The sequence below is a fragment of the Misgurnus anguillicaudatus genome, chromosome 9 (assembly GCF_027580225.2).
Source record: "Misgurnus anguillicaudatus chromosome 9, ASM2758022v2, whole genome shotgun sequence".
In the NCBI taxonomy this organism is placed as follows: Eukaryota; Metazoa; Chordata; class Actinopteri; order Cypriniformes; family Cobitidae; genus Misgurnus; species Misgurnus anguillicaudatus.
This window is the reverse complement of record NC_073345.2, coordinates 3,910,634-3,926,106: the sequence shown is the minus strand read 5'-3', so window position 1 is coordinate 3,926,106 and position 15,473 is coordinate 3,910,634. Positions and strand designations below refer to the sequence as shown.

Here is a 15,473-nt window from a genome sequence, read left to right as displayed (position 1 = left end):
AAAAAAGTTGCTAAGAGCTGCAGACATATTTCAAAATCATACTATGTTTTAGTCAACAAGACACTGATTAAGATGACATAACATTGAATTTGGTATCTTACACAACCAACTCAAGCGAAAAAAAACATGATGAAAAAATTTACTTACATGCCACCAAAACACTCTTTCATCAATAACTCTATGGAAAAACATTATACCTTTCCATAAATTTGTACGAGAGCGTCTTTTGGCAGTGTAAAAACAATACCTGAAAAATACAGCTGGTCCCTGTGCAACAACGGTCCATATTACAACTAACCATTGTTGTTAGATTGGAAATGTCCAAGTATCGTACCAGAACCTCAAAATTATGATATTCAGAAGAAAATGATCGTACTCAAGGCAGTTGTGCAGAATTCAGCTATTTTGTCTAGACAAACAACTTTTGATTGCCTGTAGATTTTCCAGTAGATAATTGACTAAGTGTACCTAAGACACCTGGAGAACAGAGAGTCATTCTCAATGATGATTGGCCGAGAAGACATAATGTAAGAAGAGATGGAGTTGTGGCAAGAAGGGTAACAGCAACTGCCAAAATCACAAAATCTCGCCGAATGAGCACTGTTTTTATTCTAATCCGATCCCAAACCTCACGAGATTTAGCTGTATCCATTCTAGCCAAAACCAAGAGATAGAAGACATGCATTACACAAATTTACATTCTCCTCACAATTAGGATGTTAGAATCAACAGATAGATCTATAAGATAGAAGCCCTATTATTGCAACGACCATTTGAAGTGTCACAAAATTTGGAAATGTTCGTACAGTATGGGATTTTTTCAGTAGTATATGAAAAAAATTATAGGTCAAAATGATTGTACAAATAAAATAATTATCGTAGCACCCTGCATTAGTTTGTGCCCCACGCACCCCTATATATATATAATGTATATATATATATACACAGTCAAGCTCAAAATTATTCATACCCTTTGTAACTATGACCAAAGAAGGCTGTGAAAATAAATCTGCATCGTTAATAATTTTGATCATTACTCTAAAAAATCTACAAAAACCCAACCTCTTTCATTGGAGAAGAATCATTTTAAAATGGGGGAAAATCTCATTATGAGAGAAATATTTTTCTCTAATATACACTGCTCACAATTAATCATACCCTTTTATTCAATTCTTTTTGCAACCTCTATTTCCCAAGAGAACTCGACCACTGTTTTATTTTTTCAAACTCGACCACTGTTGTCATGTGGTTTTTATGTCAGTAAAGGCGGTGACAAAGGGTCACATGGATATTAACGTCATTGAGAGGAGACTGCACTGGCCCGTGTCAATGTTTTGAATGGCAATTTTCTCACGATTTTCAAGTAGTTGAAAACATTACAGATATTGATAGTAATCAGCTGGACAAAATATATAACACTGGCCTAGTGGTTTTTGCACATTTTACTGCAAATATCTTACAAGTTGCACTAACATGTTTGTTTTGACAGCCCTAATTTATATACATTTTAATATGAGTATTTTATATATGTTTTAAAACTGTCCATTCATATATCCAGAGGATCTAGATATGTGATACTAACATATGTATTTATATACATTTTAAAAGGACATTCCACTTTTTTTGAAAATGTACTTATTTTTCATTTGATTTTTACCGTTTTGGAATCCATTCAGCCGATCTCTGGGCCTGGCGCTAGCACTTTTACCATAGCTTAGTATAATCCATTGAATCTGATTAGACCAGGGGTCTTCAACGTTTTTTGGGTTGGGGACCCCTTAGATGAGAGAGGCATGGAGCAGGGACCCCCTGATACTAAATGTGTAAAACTGATATTTAAGTAATCAGTAAGATACGAGAGGCTGCCTTTTCGTATTAGGCACAATGCAAAGTGGAGTAAAGTACAACTATTGACCAATCAGAACCAAGAACTGGAACTGTTTTATAAATAGAATCAAACCATATTGTCACACAGCCATACTATATTAAATCTGAACCGCGTGAAACAGCCGTCCAAGTTCGGAAATATAACTTAGATAAGACAATGTCGCACTGATTCTAAAATAACTTTCTGAAAGAAAGACACACATACCTATAAGATTTATCTGTTTTATGATGCCTTTTCTGTCGCTACTGCTGCTTCCTGTGTGTACATTTATAATCTTCAGATATTTTATTTTGGTCCGCTTGCTAAACTGAACACGCGCCTTCGCGGCCACGCACGTCCACAACTTAAAGGGGACATGTAACGTTTTTTTTGTACACATGTTTTACGTTTTTAGCAAAAAAATAGCTTGTGGTCAAACATCATTTGGCGGACCCCCTGCAGTTGGGGACCCCCGGTTGAAGACCCATGGATTAGACCATTTATTAGCATTGCACTCAAAAGTAACCATAGAGTTGCAATATTTTTCCTACTTAAAACTTTAGGACTTTGCTGCCGTAACATAGCTGCAGGATTTGCAATGATATTATGCAGCGCCTGTAAGTGGTTCCCTTGGTAACTTTCAATAGCAGGGGACTATTTCCCGGCACTGCATAATATCATTGCGAATCCTGCAGCTGTTATGGCAGCAAAGTCATTGATTATTATGCTAGAATGAGAGTATAGTTCCTAGCCATATCTGCCTAGAAAATCACAACTTTAAATTTTCCGTCGGTCTGCTTGTCTGCCAATTTTACAGGTATTTTCTGGGACCAAAGTGCTGTGTGAATGAGGTTATATATTATATTTCTGAATGGGGAACATCACTTTGGGCACCTCCTGGATCTAAGGGGGTAAACGGAGGGGGAGCAGGTGTAGTCCTTGTATGGACCTCTTCCTGAAGTAAAGTAAACTGATTCTGCAGAGCTCTCCATCTTGCCTCATGTGGAGCTGTCCTTATCCAGACGTTTATCTCTCTACTGTTGCATTTGCATATGTGCACAGAACATTTCTCCTAAATCCTTCATGGTAACATCCTGTAAGCTATTTTAAGCTGATAGATTCTTAGAATCATCACCTCCCATAGCTATAACTGTGCTGCTTTCTTCTGTCCCATAACAGACCTTGGCGAAAGAAAAAAATGTGTTACTGCTGCCCTCTACTGGCTGATCCCACCACTGAAACCAATTGTGACAGTCATGGCCAGAGGGTAGAAAATACTCAGGGGCAGCAGATTCATGCAAAAATATATTACGGTTTTGTTTTCCCAAGTACAAATCAACCATATGCACAAAGTAGAACCTAACCAAGGGATAAAACAAAAATAGAAAATGGAACACAAAAGAAAACATACAAAAATTGAGTTATGGGCCTCTCATCACTTTTTAAAGATAATACTATAGTTATTGTAATCATTTTAAATTAAATCCATCTGACATATTAAAACATTTGAAGGCTATAGATGGCAAATGTGGTAGAACACTGAGTCACTGTTTTGAACTGCTTAGCAGTCTTCTTTGGATCTAGGACTGGTACCTGATTTGTGGAAAACTTCAATTGTTGTACATATACCTAAAAATACAACGCTGGAATTGTTAAATGATTCCTGTCCTAGTGCCTTGATTCCCTTGATCATGAAGGCTTTTGAAAAAGAGATTAAAAAGAATCTGATGACAGATGTTGGATCAGTTTTAGATCCGTTGCAGTTTGTACATCGTGCTGAAAGAAGCGGATGCAAAACTATTAGTCGACATCTGGAAAATAGTGTTGCCTTGGCGCAGCTTTTGTTTGTAGACTTTGTCTGCATTTAATTTCTCGCACCCTGTTATTTTAAGGGAGAAACAAATTAGTCAGTTTAATCTTAATCATGGTTTAGTTTTATGGAATATTCATTTTTAACCGATATGAAACAAATTGTTAGAGTTTATAGAGTCCTATTGGACATGACAAATATTTCTATAGGTTCACCACAAGGCTATGTACTTTATCCTGTTCTGTTGATATTGTATCCAAATGATTGTCAGAGTTTGTACAATAATTTTGTCTCTGTTGCCAGATCTGGTTTCAGATGATTTTATGTTATGGTGTAATCAGATGAAATTAGATTTGAATGTGTCAAAAACGAAAGAGATGATCATTATTTTTAGTAAGAAAACACTTGCAGTCAGATTTTACTTAGCTACATCCTGCAGTCCATTAACATTAATCAAGCTGTCATATGTGCTCTTGGGGGCCCTACACAGCCATTACACTCAACGAGGCGGCTACCCACCTAAACCTAGTCCTAGACTGCATGTATGAGCTGCTTACATATCTTAATATATATCAGTGCCATTGTTTAGTCTCAACATGCACACCAGTAATGTTTAACTGTCCTATTCAAATCAATTATTTAAATAGCGCTTTTCACAATTGTTTAAAGGTCCTGTTCTTTCTGTGTTTATGAAGCTTTGATTGTGTTTACAGTGCGCAATATAACACGTGTTCATGTTTCACGTGTAAAAAAAACTCATTATTTTTCACACAATTAACTTATTCTGTATAGCGCTGTTTTCACTGTCCCAAAAACAGGCTGATGTCTTTGTTATATGAAGTCCCTCCTTCAGAAATTCGTATCGAGTGCTGGTTGTGTAGCTTGTTTAGTGTGTTGTGATTCGATAGCTTAGCTGTCGACTAACATATTCCTGTGGGCGGAGTTTAGTCAAAAACTTTTATATTGACGTTATTTAACCGGGAAGTAGAGGGCTGTAGTCCAAACTGGCTGTTCGCTGTAGACTTTGAAAGGGGACTTATGTTAAAGAAAATATATCACCTTGCAGTGAACTTTGGGCTTTATAATTTTGCAGGTATTATGCTCGAACAGCAACATTACACACTAACTAAAGTTTAATACAATGGGATCACCTTTAATTGTTTTAAAGCAGCTTTACATTAATAAAAGCAGGAACTAGCGAGAGTCGTAATAATGTAACGCATAGAAGAGAGTTCTAAGTCAAGCCAATGCCAGCTCACTCCTTAGAGGTTGAAAAATATATTTATTTATAAATATATACAGGTGAGTTGGTGGTCGTTGGTCAGACATTGGCTGGGGATCATGTTGAAGGAAGGCCAGATCAGGGCTGTGATAAGCTTCATGGCAGCAGGAACCGAGTCTGTAAGTTCTCGGGTTCGAAGATGCCCTACTGAAAAATCCAGCTAAGAACAGCATAAGCTGGTAGATGGTTCTAGCTAGTTTAAGGTGGCAGTAGCTGGTTTAAGGTGGTCCTCCCAGTCTGGCATAGCTGGTCAGCTGGTCTTCCAGCCTTTCAGCTTAGTCATAGCTGGATTTTTTAATAGGGTGAGACAGGGAAAGAGAAACAAAATCCTATTAGCATAGGGGCCACTCGCATGTAATGCAACTGCCATACAGTATAATTGTTAAATATCTGCTCGGTTACGGACAAGCATAAGTATGTCACAGATTTTTTTGATAATTTTTCCGTGGCATTCTCACGGATTGGTTACTCAACTGTTTTGTCCTATTTTCTTACCATTGTCTCTTTGGTTTAGGGTTAGATTTACATGGAATGACATCCTTACCAAAACCCAACTCTAACCCCAACGCCAGGCGACAATTGTTTAAAGTTTAAAAAATATAAAAGAATAACTCAGAAAAAATAGTATAAACCAATAGTTAAAGTGACATACTAACGCAAGCACAAAATCTAACCCTTATCCAAAGCGAAAATGGTTTGACAATAGGAAAAAGCAAATGAGTAACCAATCCGTGAGAATGCCACGGAAAAAAGACAGTCCGTGACAGGTGATATTTTTAAATGTATGCGATATTTAACTGGTAGCCAGTGTAAAGATGCCAGAATTGGGCTTATATGATTTTATAATAAGGCCTAGTCCTGGATTAATCTAAACCCTGTCTGGGAAACCGCCCCATACCTTATTTTGTTAGATGTCCTAGCTCTTGTCATACGAATGAGACAATGTGGTAGTAGCCTACTGTGTGTGTGTGCGTGCGTGCGCGCGTGTGTGTGTGTGTGTGTGTGTGTGGAGTCTGATCACACACAAATGTTAGGGAGGGGCTGACCAGCTGTCCACCACACACACACACACACACACACACACACACACACACACACACACACACACACACACACACCCTTTGTTTACCATCATCTCTGTCTCTTTTTACTCTCTGATCATTATTAAAGATGTAAAAAATATATTTATTAACAGATAACAGTATTTGTGAGGGCCTGTATAACACCGTCTGACACCACTATTCAGTAGACAATAGCGAACCACGCAGTTCTTCCTAATGATCCGATTGAACCGATTAAAAAAAACAATTCAATGATTCGTTTCTGATATTTTAAATCCAGATTCAAGCGATTCACGAATGAATCAGAACCTGTACCCACACAAAAATTAACCATTGTTTTAGTACAGTTAGAAAAAAAACATAGTTGCTGTAGTAAATCCATGGTTATCACAAAATAACTATGGTTTTCAAAAACATAGTTAAACCACTGCTGCAAGTAATACACCAAAAAAACATGTTTACTACACTTGATAATGTGATAATGTGCACTGACAACATATAATATTGATCATATAAAGTGTTACGTCTGTGAGGACGTAAAAGAACCGATTGTGAATCGGTTCTTTGAAGTGGATGTTTGAATGAGCCGAGTGACGTAACTGAGTCGGAGTTGCTGCTGCTGCTGGCGCCTCTGCTGGTTACAGTAAGACATGACACCGAGGGAGGAGCCCATCATCAGATCGAGTGTGAGCAACTGCTATAACATCAGACTGAATCAAACATCCCCAAACTACAGCAAATCATGTCTTACCAGGGAAAAAAGAATATCCCCAAGATTACTGTAAGTTACAGTTATTTATATTTACCTCACACTCATCATATTATAATGTAATGCTTTGTGTTTGAAGCGAACTGCGTGACGGGCTGCAGAGAGCTCGTATATAATGCGTTAAACTGACATTAGGTTTTTTAAAACGCATTTTCGTGATTGTGATTTATTGCAATGGGTTTTATAAAGCTTAATGTATATTTCATTATTGCGAAAATAAATAAATCTGATAGGTTTAATCTGAGCTCTTGTGGACTGCCGCGGTAAAATCACACCCATATCTCATATAACGGTTTCGTATATAAAAAGCACTGTACGTGACACAATGATCATATAAAATCAAATGTTTTATAAAAGTCACATACAGTGATGTAAAGGATGTTTTATGACTGAAGTGATGTGTTTTTGGAGTGATGCTTTGTCTTGGTCATAGCTTAACTGTATGGTCCTGATGCTGCAACACTGCGCACTCCAATCACAGACAGGCGTGCCACGATGTGTACAAAACCATTTAACATTTCACGCTTTTTAAATGATGTTGATTATGTATGATCAGAAGTGTGTTGTGTAGTGTCTGTGTGTTGTGTGTAGAGATGAGGTGTGGTTTCTGCATCTTCTGACTGATGCGAGCTCAGTGCTGTAAAGCTCAGACTGATCTATTTCTGCACATCAGCATTATAAGGCCTGCATCACAGAGGATCTGTACAGGGCAAATATACTGAGGGAAAAATGTGAAAAAATGTTTGCTAGTATTTTTTATTCTTGTGTATGAAAGTGTGTTATGTCATTGAGAGTAGAGTAGAGTTGTCTAAACCAGTGATTGCCAAACCAGGCGGTAGGTAAAAAGATTTTGATTTTGCTTTGATCTCATTTATTTTTTAATATAAATGTTGTTTGCCCAGTCTTTTACCTGTTGTAAGGAAATCATTGTAATAATAACCACTGTTAACCTGCACAAGGAGGTCGACGCCCTGAAAGCACTCTTTATTTACATTCGTTTTTTTATATACAAAGTTATTGCTAGTTTATGTACTACCTCAACAAACTATACACATCATTAAAAAGGTCTTAAGCTTCAGTTTTTGACCTTTATTTTATTCTGAAAATCCTATAGTGACAGTAATGTCTATCATTTGTGTCAGAACATAACTTTAAAATGAAATATGACCCTTAGTTGCACTGACTGAGAAAATACTAATGCATGGTTGTCATGAAAGCACTTGACAAAACAACGTCCCTTTGGGCTTTAAATTTAAAGTGTCCATATTTGAAGAAATGTTGATTAATTTTTAAACATTTACTTTAAATTTCTGCAGGGAGGAGTACTATTTAATCCATTTTTATTCCAAACACAACAATACAAGCCACTGAAGGCTACAGTCATTCATACTCAGTCTGTTTCCATTCATACATGAAGCCGGAGGGCGCCCTCGTGCAGGAAGTTTAATATTGAGACTCCAAGAAGAACATGTAAGCTGTGTCCCAATTCTAAGGCTGGATCCTCCGAAGGGCGCATCCTTCAAACGCAACCTCTGAATTCCATAAAGAGAACTGAAATGAGACAGCAGAGGCTGCATAGTTGCACCTATCAGTGGAAAACAGCAGAGAGGTTTTTGAGTTATAGAAAATAAATACGGGACCAGAAAAAAATATTTTACTTTAGAAAACATGACATGTTAATGTTGATTAAACTAACCAGCAGTATATATCGAATTAACCAACCTTAGAAATATACAAAAGTAAAACACAACATACACAGAATCATATTAATCCAAAACATAATATATTTAAGGAATAATTGACAACGGGCCGTTGAATTATTCTAAAATAATGCACACCCAAAGTGATAAAAAAAGGTTTTAATGTTTAATATGAAATATCCAGCTGTGACAGGCGCAATGAATCTCTGGAAAGCCAAGGCTGTGAAGGATCCATTTGTTCTTTCCTGCACAGCCCGGAGAAAGAAGGTCACATTTTAAATATATAAACATATTAAAACAATATATCAGATGAAAGAACTAGTGATAGGCCAATATATTCCAGAGGCCGATATATCGGCCGATATTTTGATTTTTTTATTATATGCATGCACCAGCCAATAAATCTTTTCAATCGGCCAGAAAATTTTCTCTATTACTTAAATTTGATGTTTTTAATTAAAAGACACTCAGGGTGTTTTCACACCTAGTTCGTTTGAGCCCTCCAAACGCTCTCAGAGCAGTTCAGGGTGTATATGTGAACAAACCAAGTGATCTCAGACCCCCCTAAAAGGACCCACAAGTGAACCGAACTCAGACCACTTCAGGAGGTGGTCTGAGTACAGTTCGCTTTTGGGTTCTTTTGTGGTTCGATTTCATTTTGATATGTGAAATCAATGAGGTCCCGGTCCGCTTTGCGTGTCGTTTGGACATTGTATTAAAATCAACTTTTGCACAGAAAGCTGGGATCTGAGTTCTTATGAAGTTTTGATGTGAACAAGAAAAGGTCTGGGATCACTTCAGTTCTGAAGAGGACCAAAAAATGAACTAGGTCCTCTTTTGAGTCCATTATATTGTGAACACTAAAAGGACTGAGGTCACATTCAGCTGATTCACTTTAAGTGAACTGGGTTTGGTTCTTTTAAACTGAACTATATGTGAAAACACCCAGTGTCACTCAATGTAAAGCCAAAGTCTAACAGACAGTAAGTTGGATAAGAGCGCCGCCTGGTGGATAACAGCAGAAATATGGATTGCCTCAAAAACTCGTATATCGCATATGGTTTTTAAAGCACTCACCTTTATGATGTTATAAAGTGAATTTGGTTTAATCTCGTTATTTGTGATGTTTTGATGGTGCTATCATACCACAGTAAAAAATTTGCAGCATTTTTGTCAAATCAACACATTTTTTGCTGAATTGTTTTATATTAATTTAACTTGAAAATATAAGTTAAGGGCTCGTTATAGTCGTGCGTAGGTCCTACGGCGTAGCCGCGACGGCGTAGGTTCCGCGGCAGTTTTCATTTATACTTTTGCGTCGTCCTCCGCGTCGACGTGCAAACACAAGTGCAAACCGCTGGTAGGCAGTATCCACGCGCATAACCACAGTAGCAGCGCAACCTTCAGAGAAGAAGAAGCTTGGCAAGTTAACCCACAAACGAAGAAGAAACAGCAACTTGTTGTGTATGATTTGAGAAGACCAGCAATGATGGAAGTAAATAAACAGCGACTTTTGATGCAGTTTGAGTTAAATCACTCCTCAACTTGGCTCATCTTTGTTTTCACCGTCACAAACGGAAACACCTATGACGCAGTTTTTTTACCTGACGGGAGGGGTTCTGGTGGATCAATCACAGCGCTTGCGGTCCGCGTAGATCTGACGCACTGTTAAAATTTTTGCGAAATGCACGTCAGGCTACGCAGAGCTACGCACAGGCTATGGATAAACTACGCCGAATTTACGCACAACTATAAATCGCCCTTAAGACAGACAATTTCAACTTGAATTTAAAAATTATGTCAACATTTTTAAGCCAAAACTTAAAATAGTAGGTTGAATTGACTTGCAAGTTGTTTTAATTTCATGCTGCATATTTTTTTACAGTGTAGATGTCCTATAGGAGATATATGAGAGATATCCAGCAATACAATAATTAGAATTCTTTACTGTGCTCCAGTGTAAAGATGTAAATGGGCAATAAGAAGATCAGGTTGTAGAAAGCAGTCGGAGTTGTCATAATAACCCAGACAAGTCATTTATAGGATAGACTGTATGTGTGTAAGAGAGCTGGGCCATGATGTATTCAGATTGGTAAGTATTAGTGTTTTCTGTTAGCAAAAAAGAGAAACTCTCATGAGTGTATTGTAAATATTTGTGTCACCAGGCAACAAGGCAGCAGCTCCGGATTCAGTCAGCGAGTGCTGTAGATTCAGAGTACCACGCCCTAATGTCTTTTGCCTCTCGACATCCCCCTACACACACACACACACACACACACACACACACACACACACACACACACACACACACACACACACACACACACACACACACACACACACACACACACACACACACACACACACACAATGTCAAAATTCCTTATTCATTTATATACTACTAGTTAAATATGTTAAACACGCGTTTATAACACAGTTCTTACACTATGATGTCTGTTGTTGTTGAGTAATACATTATATTTCAGATGTTACAGAGGGTTTGGATTTGTTGATTCCATTATAAACCCTTTTGGCTGGATTTTCAGTCATTATAGGAGACTTTAAGAGATTTATCTCCATGAATGTGTCCTGCTTGTCTGGTTTTTGTCAGTGCTGCATCCAGGCCTCTATATAATATTGAACATTGATCCTGTTCAGGGCTCACAAAATCACTAGCCAGATGTCCTGGGGCTATTGTGCATTCCAGTAGGGCTACCAAAATGCATCTCCGCCCTGCTTGTCGGCCAGTCTTGACTTATAGGGAGGAAAAATATATTTCAATGCTTTTGCATTCTCTCACAGATTTGGTTGGGTGATTATGATGTATGTAATTCAGGCATTGGGTATTTAAATTGCGTTTTAACGCACGTTTACTTTCACTTTTCTTTTGCGGTTGCGCAATGCTGCAAACTGTACAGGAAGCAAGCAGTACTGATTTGTCAATGACAATCTGGATCTGTTGCGCAAAATTTCCTTCAACATCGTTGTGTCATTACTATTTTCACGTAAAAAATGAAATCTCCCGCAGCAAGCTTTAAAGTGATACAGATGTTTGTGGCAGGCTTTCTTACTGTGGGTTCACCCCATACGCGAGTTTAACAATTTGCACAAGCAGATTAAATACAAAGTCAATGCAAAGATGCGGTCAGATGCATCCTCGTGTGGGGCGATGCGAATGACCTGATATGGGCGACGCGTTTGCAGCGAAAACATGCGCTATTCACCTCAAATGCGTCTTCGCCCAAGTTGAAAATTCAACTCGAGCAAAAAATTTAAAGTTAAATCCCAAGCGAGTAACACGATGCCCCGCGTTTGGTGTGTATGTAGCATTAAGGTGTTTCCAATCCAACTCAACTTTCTCTTTTGGATTTGTAAGTCTATGGGGTCTTGGCTTGTCCTTTTTCACAGGTCCACATTGTTGACTTTGTATTTCCACCAGATGTTTAATATCATTCTGAGGCAGGTGTTGATGAATGTTTATAGCCTGTGTGTTGTGTGTTGTGTTGGTTTCCATGTTTCGGATTTATACAGCATCACTTGTTTTACGTTGGAATTGAAGATGCATATATTAGTATTGGTGGAGACGTTTTTTAAGCTCCAGATCTTTTTTTTTTGATTTTGCATTCCAATTATTAACAATCAAACTGCAGTTGGTTTGTTTTCATTTAAGCCTTCATAACTAAAAAGAAATACAGCGTAGTAGCACAATAAATCACAATAAAACATGATAACATAATAATAAACATATTTGACAAAAGTATATCCAGTGTGACATCCAAGCCGAGCAGGAACAGTTGTCTTGCAAGGAAATCCAGATTCTTTGTTTGTTAAAAAATAAAACAACAGCATCAAAAACAACAACAAGAAAAGCAGAGCAAACTGTGGCCCTATAGGCTTTGTATTGGTAAAATTTGGCATATGGTGAAAACTAATTGAGGAACCCTGTACGTTGCCCTCAACGTCGGGTGTCATTTTCTTATCTGTGACTTCGGTTAATATTTCAGAATCTGAAGTTTATAGAAATTTCAGTTTAGTTAGAGGCAAATATTTGTATTGATGATTGTAATTTAATTATTTTATAGGTGTTATTTGTGTTTTGATAGATGTTTTGCCTTAATATGTAAGCAATAAGGTACGAGAGGCTGTGCTGTATCGTGAATAAGTAACGGCTGAAGGGCCTGCAACCCCTTCAGCCGTTACTTATTCACGATACAGCACTTGCCTCGAGTACCTTATTGCTTTTATAAAACGTTACCACACAATATTAAAGTAAAAAAAATATTAGTGCAACTTTCATGAAGTTAAATCAATAAAAGCATTCCTTCCGCTAGAAAAAAATAGTCTCTGACTGCGAAAAACAACATGAAAGCTCAAATAAAAGCAACAAACTGTTCTCAGACTTGGTATCATTATATGTTTATGTGTTGCTAAGGGTGTTGCTAAGGGCGCAGTGATATTAAATAGAACCGTTGGGTGAAGCGGTCATAGCAGTGTTTTATTGTGAATAAAGCACACCTGTTGACCAATCAGAATCAAGTATTGGAACTAGCCGTTTTATAATTTACTTTAAAAAATGTCCTGAAGGGCTACCAGGTATTTTGAAATTTTGTGAGCCCTGCTATTAAACCCTAAAACTAATGATCACTGCGAATCTAAGCTATACTGATAAAAATGTCTGAACTGATAAAAATATGTTCTTATTTTTTATAATAAGTATCACAGCAGAAGTCTTAATGATACAGTGTGTGGTATGAGGCCAGAATAGTACAATTACTATAGCAGTGCTTAGATTCGCAGTGATCATTAGATGAGGTTTAACAGGATCAGGGGGCTTTTAAAAATTCTTGTGTGTCATGGTTTAAAACACAAAATGGTTCATGTCCTTATTTCATTTGTCCTTCTGTATGGTTAAGAGACATGAAAAGATGTACTGTGTTTATACACTGAGAGAAATGTCTTTCTGATCATTATGATTATGATGTTTTGGTATAAACTTTTAGCTGTTTGTGCATCATAAGTCTGTATGTGTAAAACAACATTTTTTCAGCAGGCTTCATAGTTTTTGCTGACTGTGCATTGATGAAACGCTAATACACATGAGCTCAATAATTCATGACTTATAGTTTCTGCTGAATTGATTTTTATAAGACGCAAGTGTTTCTGGTTTCTAATGAAATCTTATATATTTTACAATTTATTTTTTAAATCATTAATTGTTTTTGACAATATACAAGAGTACATTTTAAATTTGTTCTGTTGTCTTAAAACTCATATTGTATATATTCTAATCTCTCTCCCTCTCTCTCTCTTCTCAGAGCGAGAGGCTTCTGATAAAAGGTGGTCGAATTGTAAATGATGACCAGTCTTTCTATGCAGACATCTATATGGAGGATGGAGTCATCAAGCAAGCTGAATCCTGTCTTTGGAAAACCCCAGTTTTAAGGGGAAAATACTCAGCAATGATGTTGAATATTGAATTTGCACATGGTTTGTCTTAAACCATATACACTCACCTAAAGGATTATTAGGAACACCTGTTCAATTTCTCATTAATGCCATGGTGTAATGGTGTGAGGGATGTTTTCTTGGCACACTTTAGGCCCCTTCGTGCCAATTAGGCATCATTAAATGCCACGGCCTACCTGAGCATTGTTTCTTTATGACCAGCATGTACCTATCCTCTGATAATGCACCATGTCACAAAGCTTAAATTATTTCAAACACAGTATTAGTATGGTGTTCCTAATAATCCTTTAGGGGAGTGTAGACATGTACAGTAAACAACAATAAAAACTATATGTTTGGTTAAAGACCTTACATCACCGACACCTTAGTACAATGGTAAAGTCTTTCTAAATAATCACCTTACTTCAAACTACAGGCAAATTGGAGATAACCTGATAGTACCAGGTGGGGTGAAGACCATTGAAGCGGATGGGAAAATGGTGATTCCTGGAGGAATTGACATCCATACTCACTTCCAGATGCCATACAGGGGCACGACCACTGCGGATGATTTTACCCAGGGCACCAAAGCGGCTCTTGCTGGAGGGACCACCATGATTGGTAAGAGTACTGTGTGGAATGTCAAACTAAACAAACAAAATAATAATATTAAACTATGTGTGGGATTATGTACATTCAGTACATTGTTATTACAAAATAAACGCAATAAATGCATAATACAGTCCAGTTATTGACTGCATTCATCTTTTGTGCTTTCCCAAAGAACATGTGTAAGCAAATGACGGCCTCTCTCAATATGGGATACCAATATGGTTGCTCAGACATTTCCAGTGACTTCCCCTCCCACTGTTAGTTTACTTAGTAAAAAGACGCAAATACACCTGTGCAGCTCTTTTAGGGGAAAACTCTCTTTAGATGTTAAAGCTGAGAGGAGTAACCGGCCAAAAAACTGACAACAGGAGCAGAACAGACAACCACTTGGCCCCAATGCAAAAAGCTGAATATGCGGAGCACCTGCTGCCTATTTGTGCTCTCCCGGCAGGGTGTGGCCGGTGGATGCAAATGCCGCATACCAATGTGCATTGGCTGTTTTTGGTTACACGAAGCTAAAGGGAAATAGCAATTCCACATATTAGTATGAAGACAACTTTGTTTTTTGTTAAAACATATAAGATGAGCAAGTAAAAAGAGATTGGGACTAGGGTGGATAATAAAAGTGCCAAATGCACTTGAGCGGGCTTTAAAATACCCTGGCTGTCTGCAGAAATAAAGTCTGTTGTTTCATGAAGATAAACACACTGACATATCCTGTGCATTTCCTTGGCTTCTCAAGCATTTCCGTGAGTACTTGGGGCTCGCTGAAAGTTCCTGTACAATTACATCACCAGACGTTTCCACCTTCAGACATTTTTTAAATATGAAGTACGTAAACTTAGTATAGGGCCGATCCTAATAAACCCCTACGTTAAACATATAAGTTAAAGGCGGAGTTGGGCCGACTACCAAAACACACTTGTA

General features: G+C 37.6%; 1 protein-coding gene across 1 annotated transcript in view; it reads left to right on the top strand.

The window, feature by feature from the left end:
• The first annotated feature begins 6,645 nt into the window (after positions 1–6,645).
• The window catches only part of dpysl3 (dihydropyrimidinase like 3), a 30,800-nt gene continuing 21,972 nt past the window's right edge, over positions 6,646–15,473 (top strand). The window contains exons 1-3 of the mRNA XM_055179869.2: positions 6,646–6,801; positions 13,805–13,893; positions 14,371–14,555. Of these exons, the coding sequence (XP_055035844.1) occupies positions 6,763–6,801; positions 13,805–13,893; positions 14,371–14,555 (313 nt within the window). The 5' untranslated portion in view covers positions 6,646–6,762. The remainder of the gene's footprint in view (positions 6,802–13,804; positions 13,894–14,370; positions 14,556–15,473) is intronic.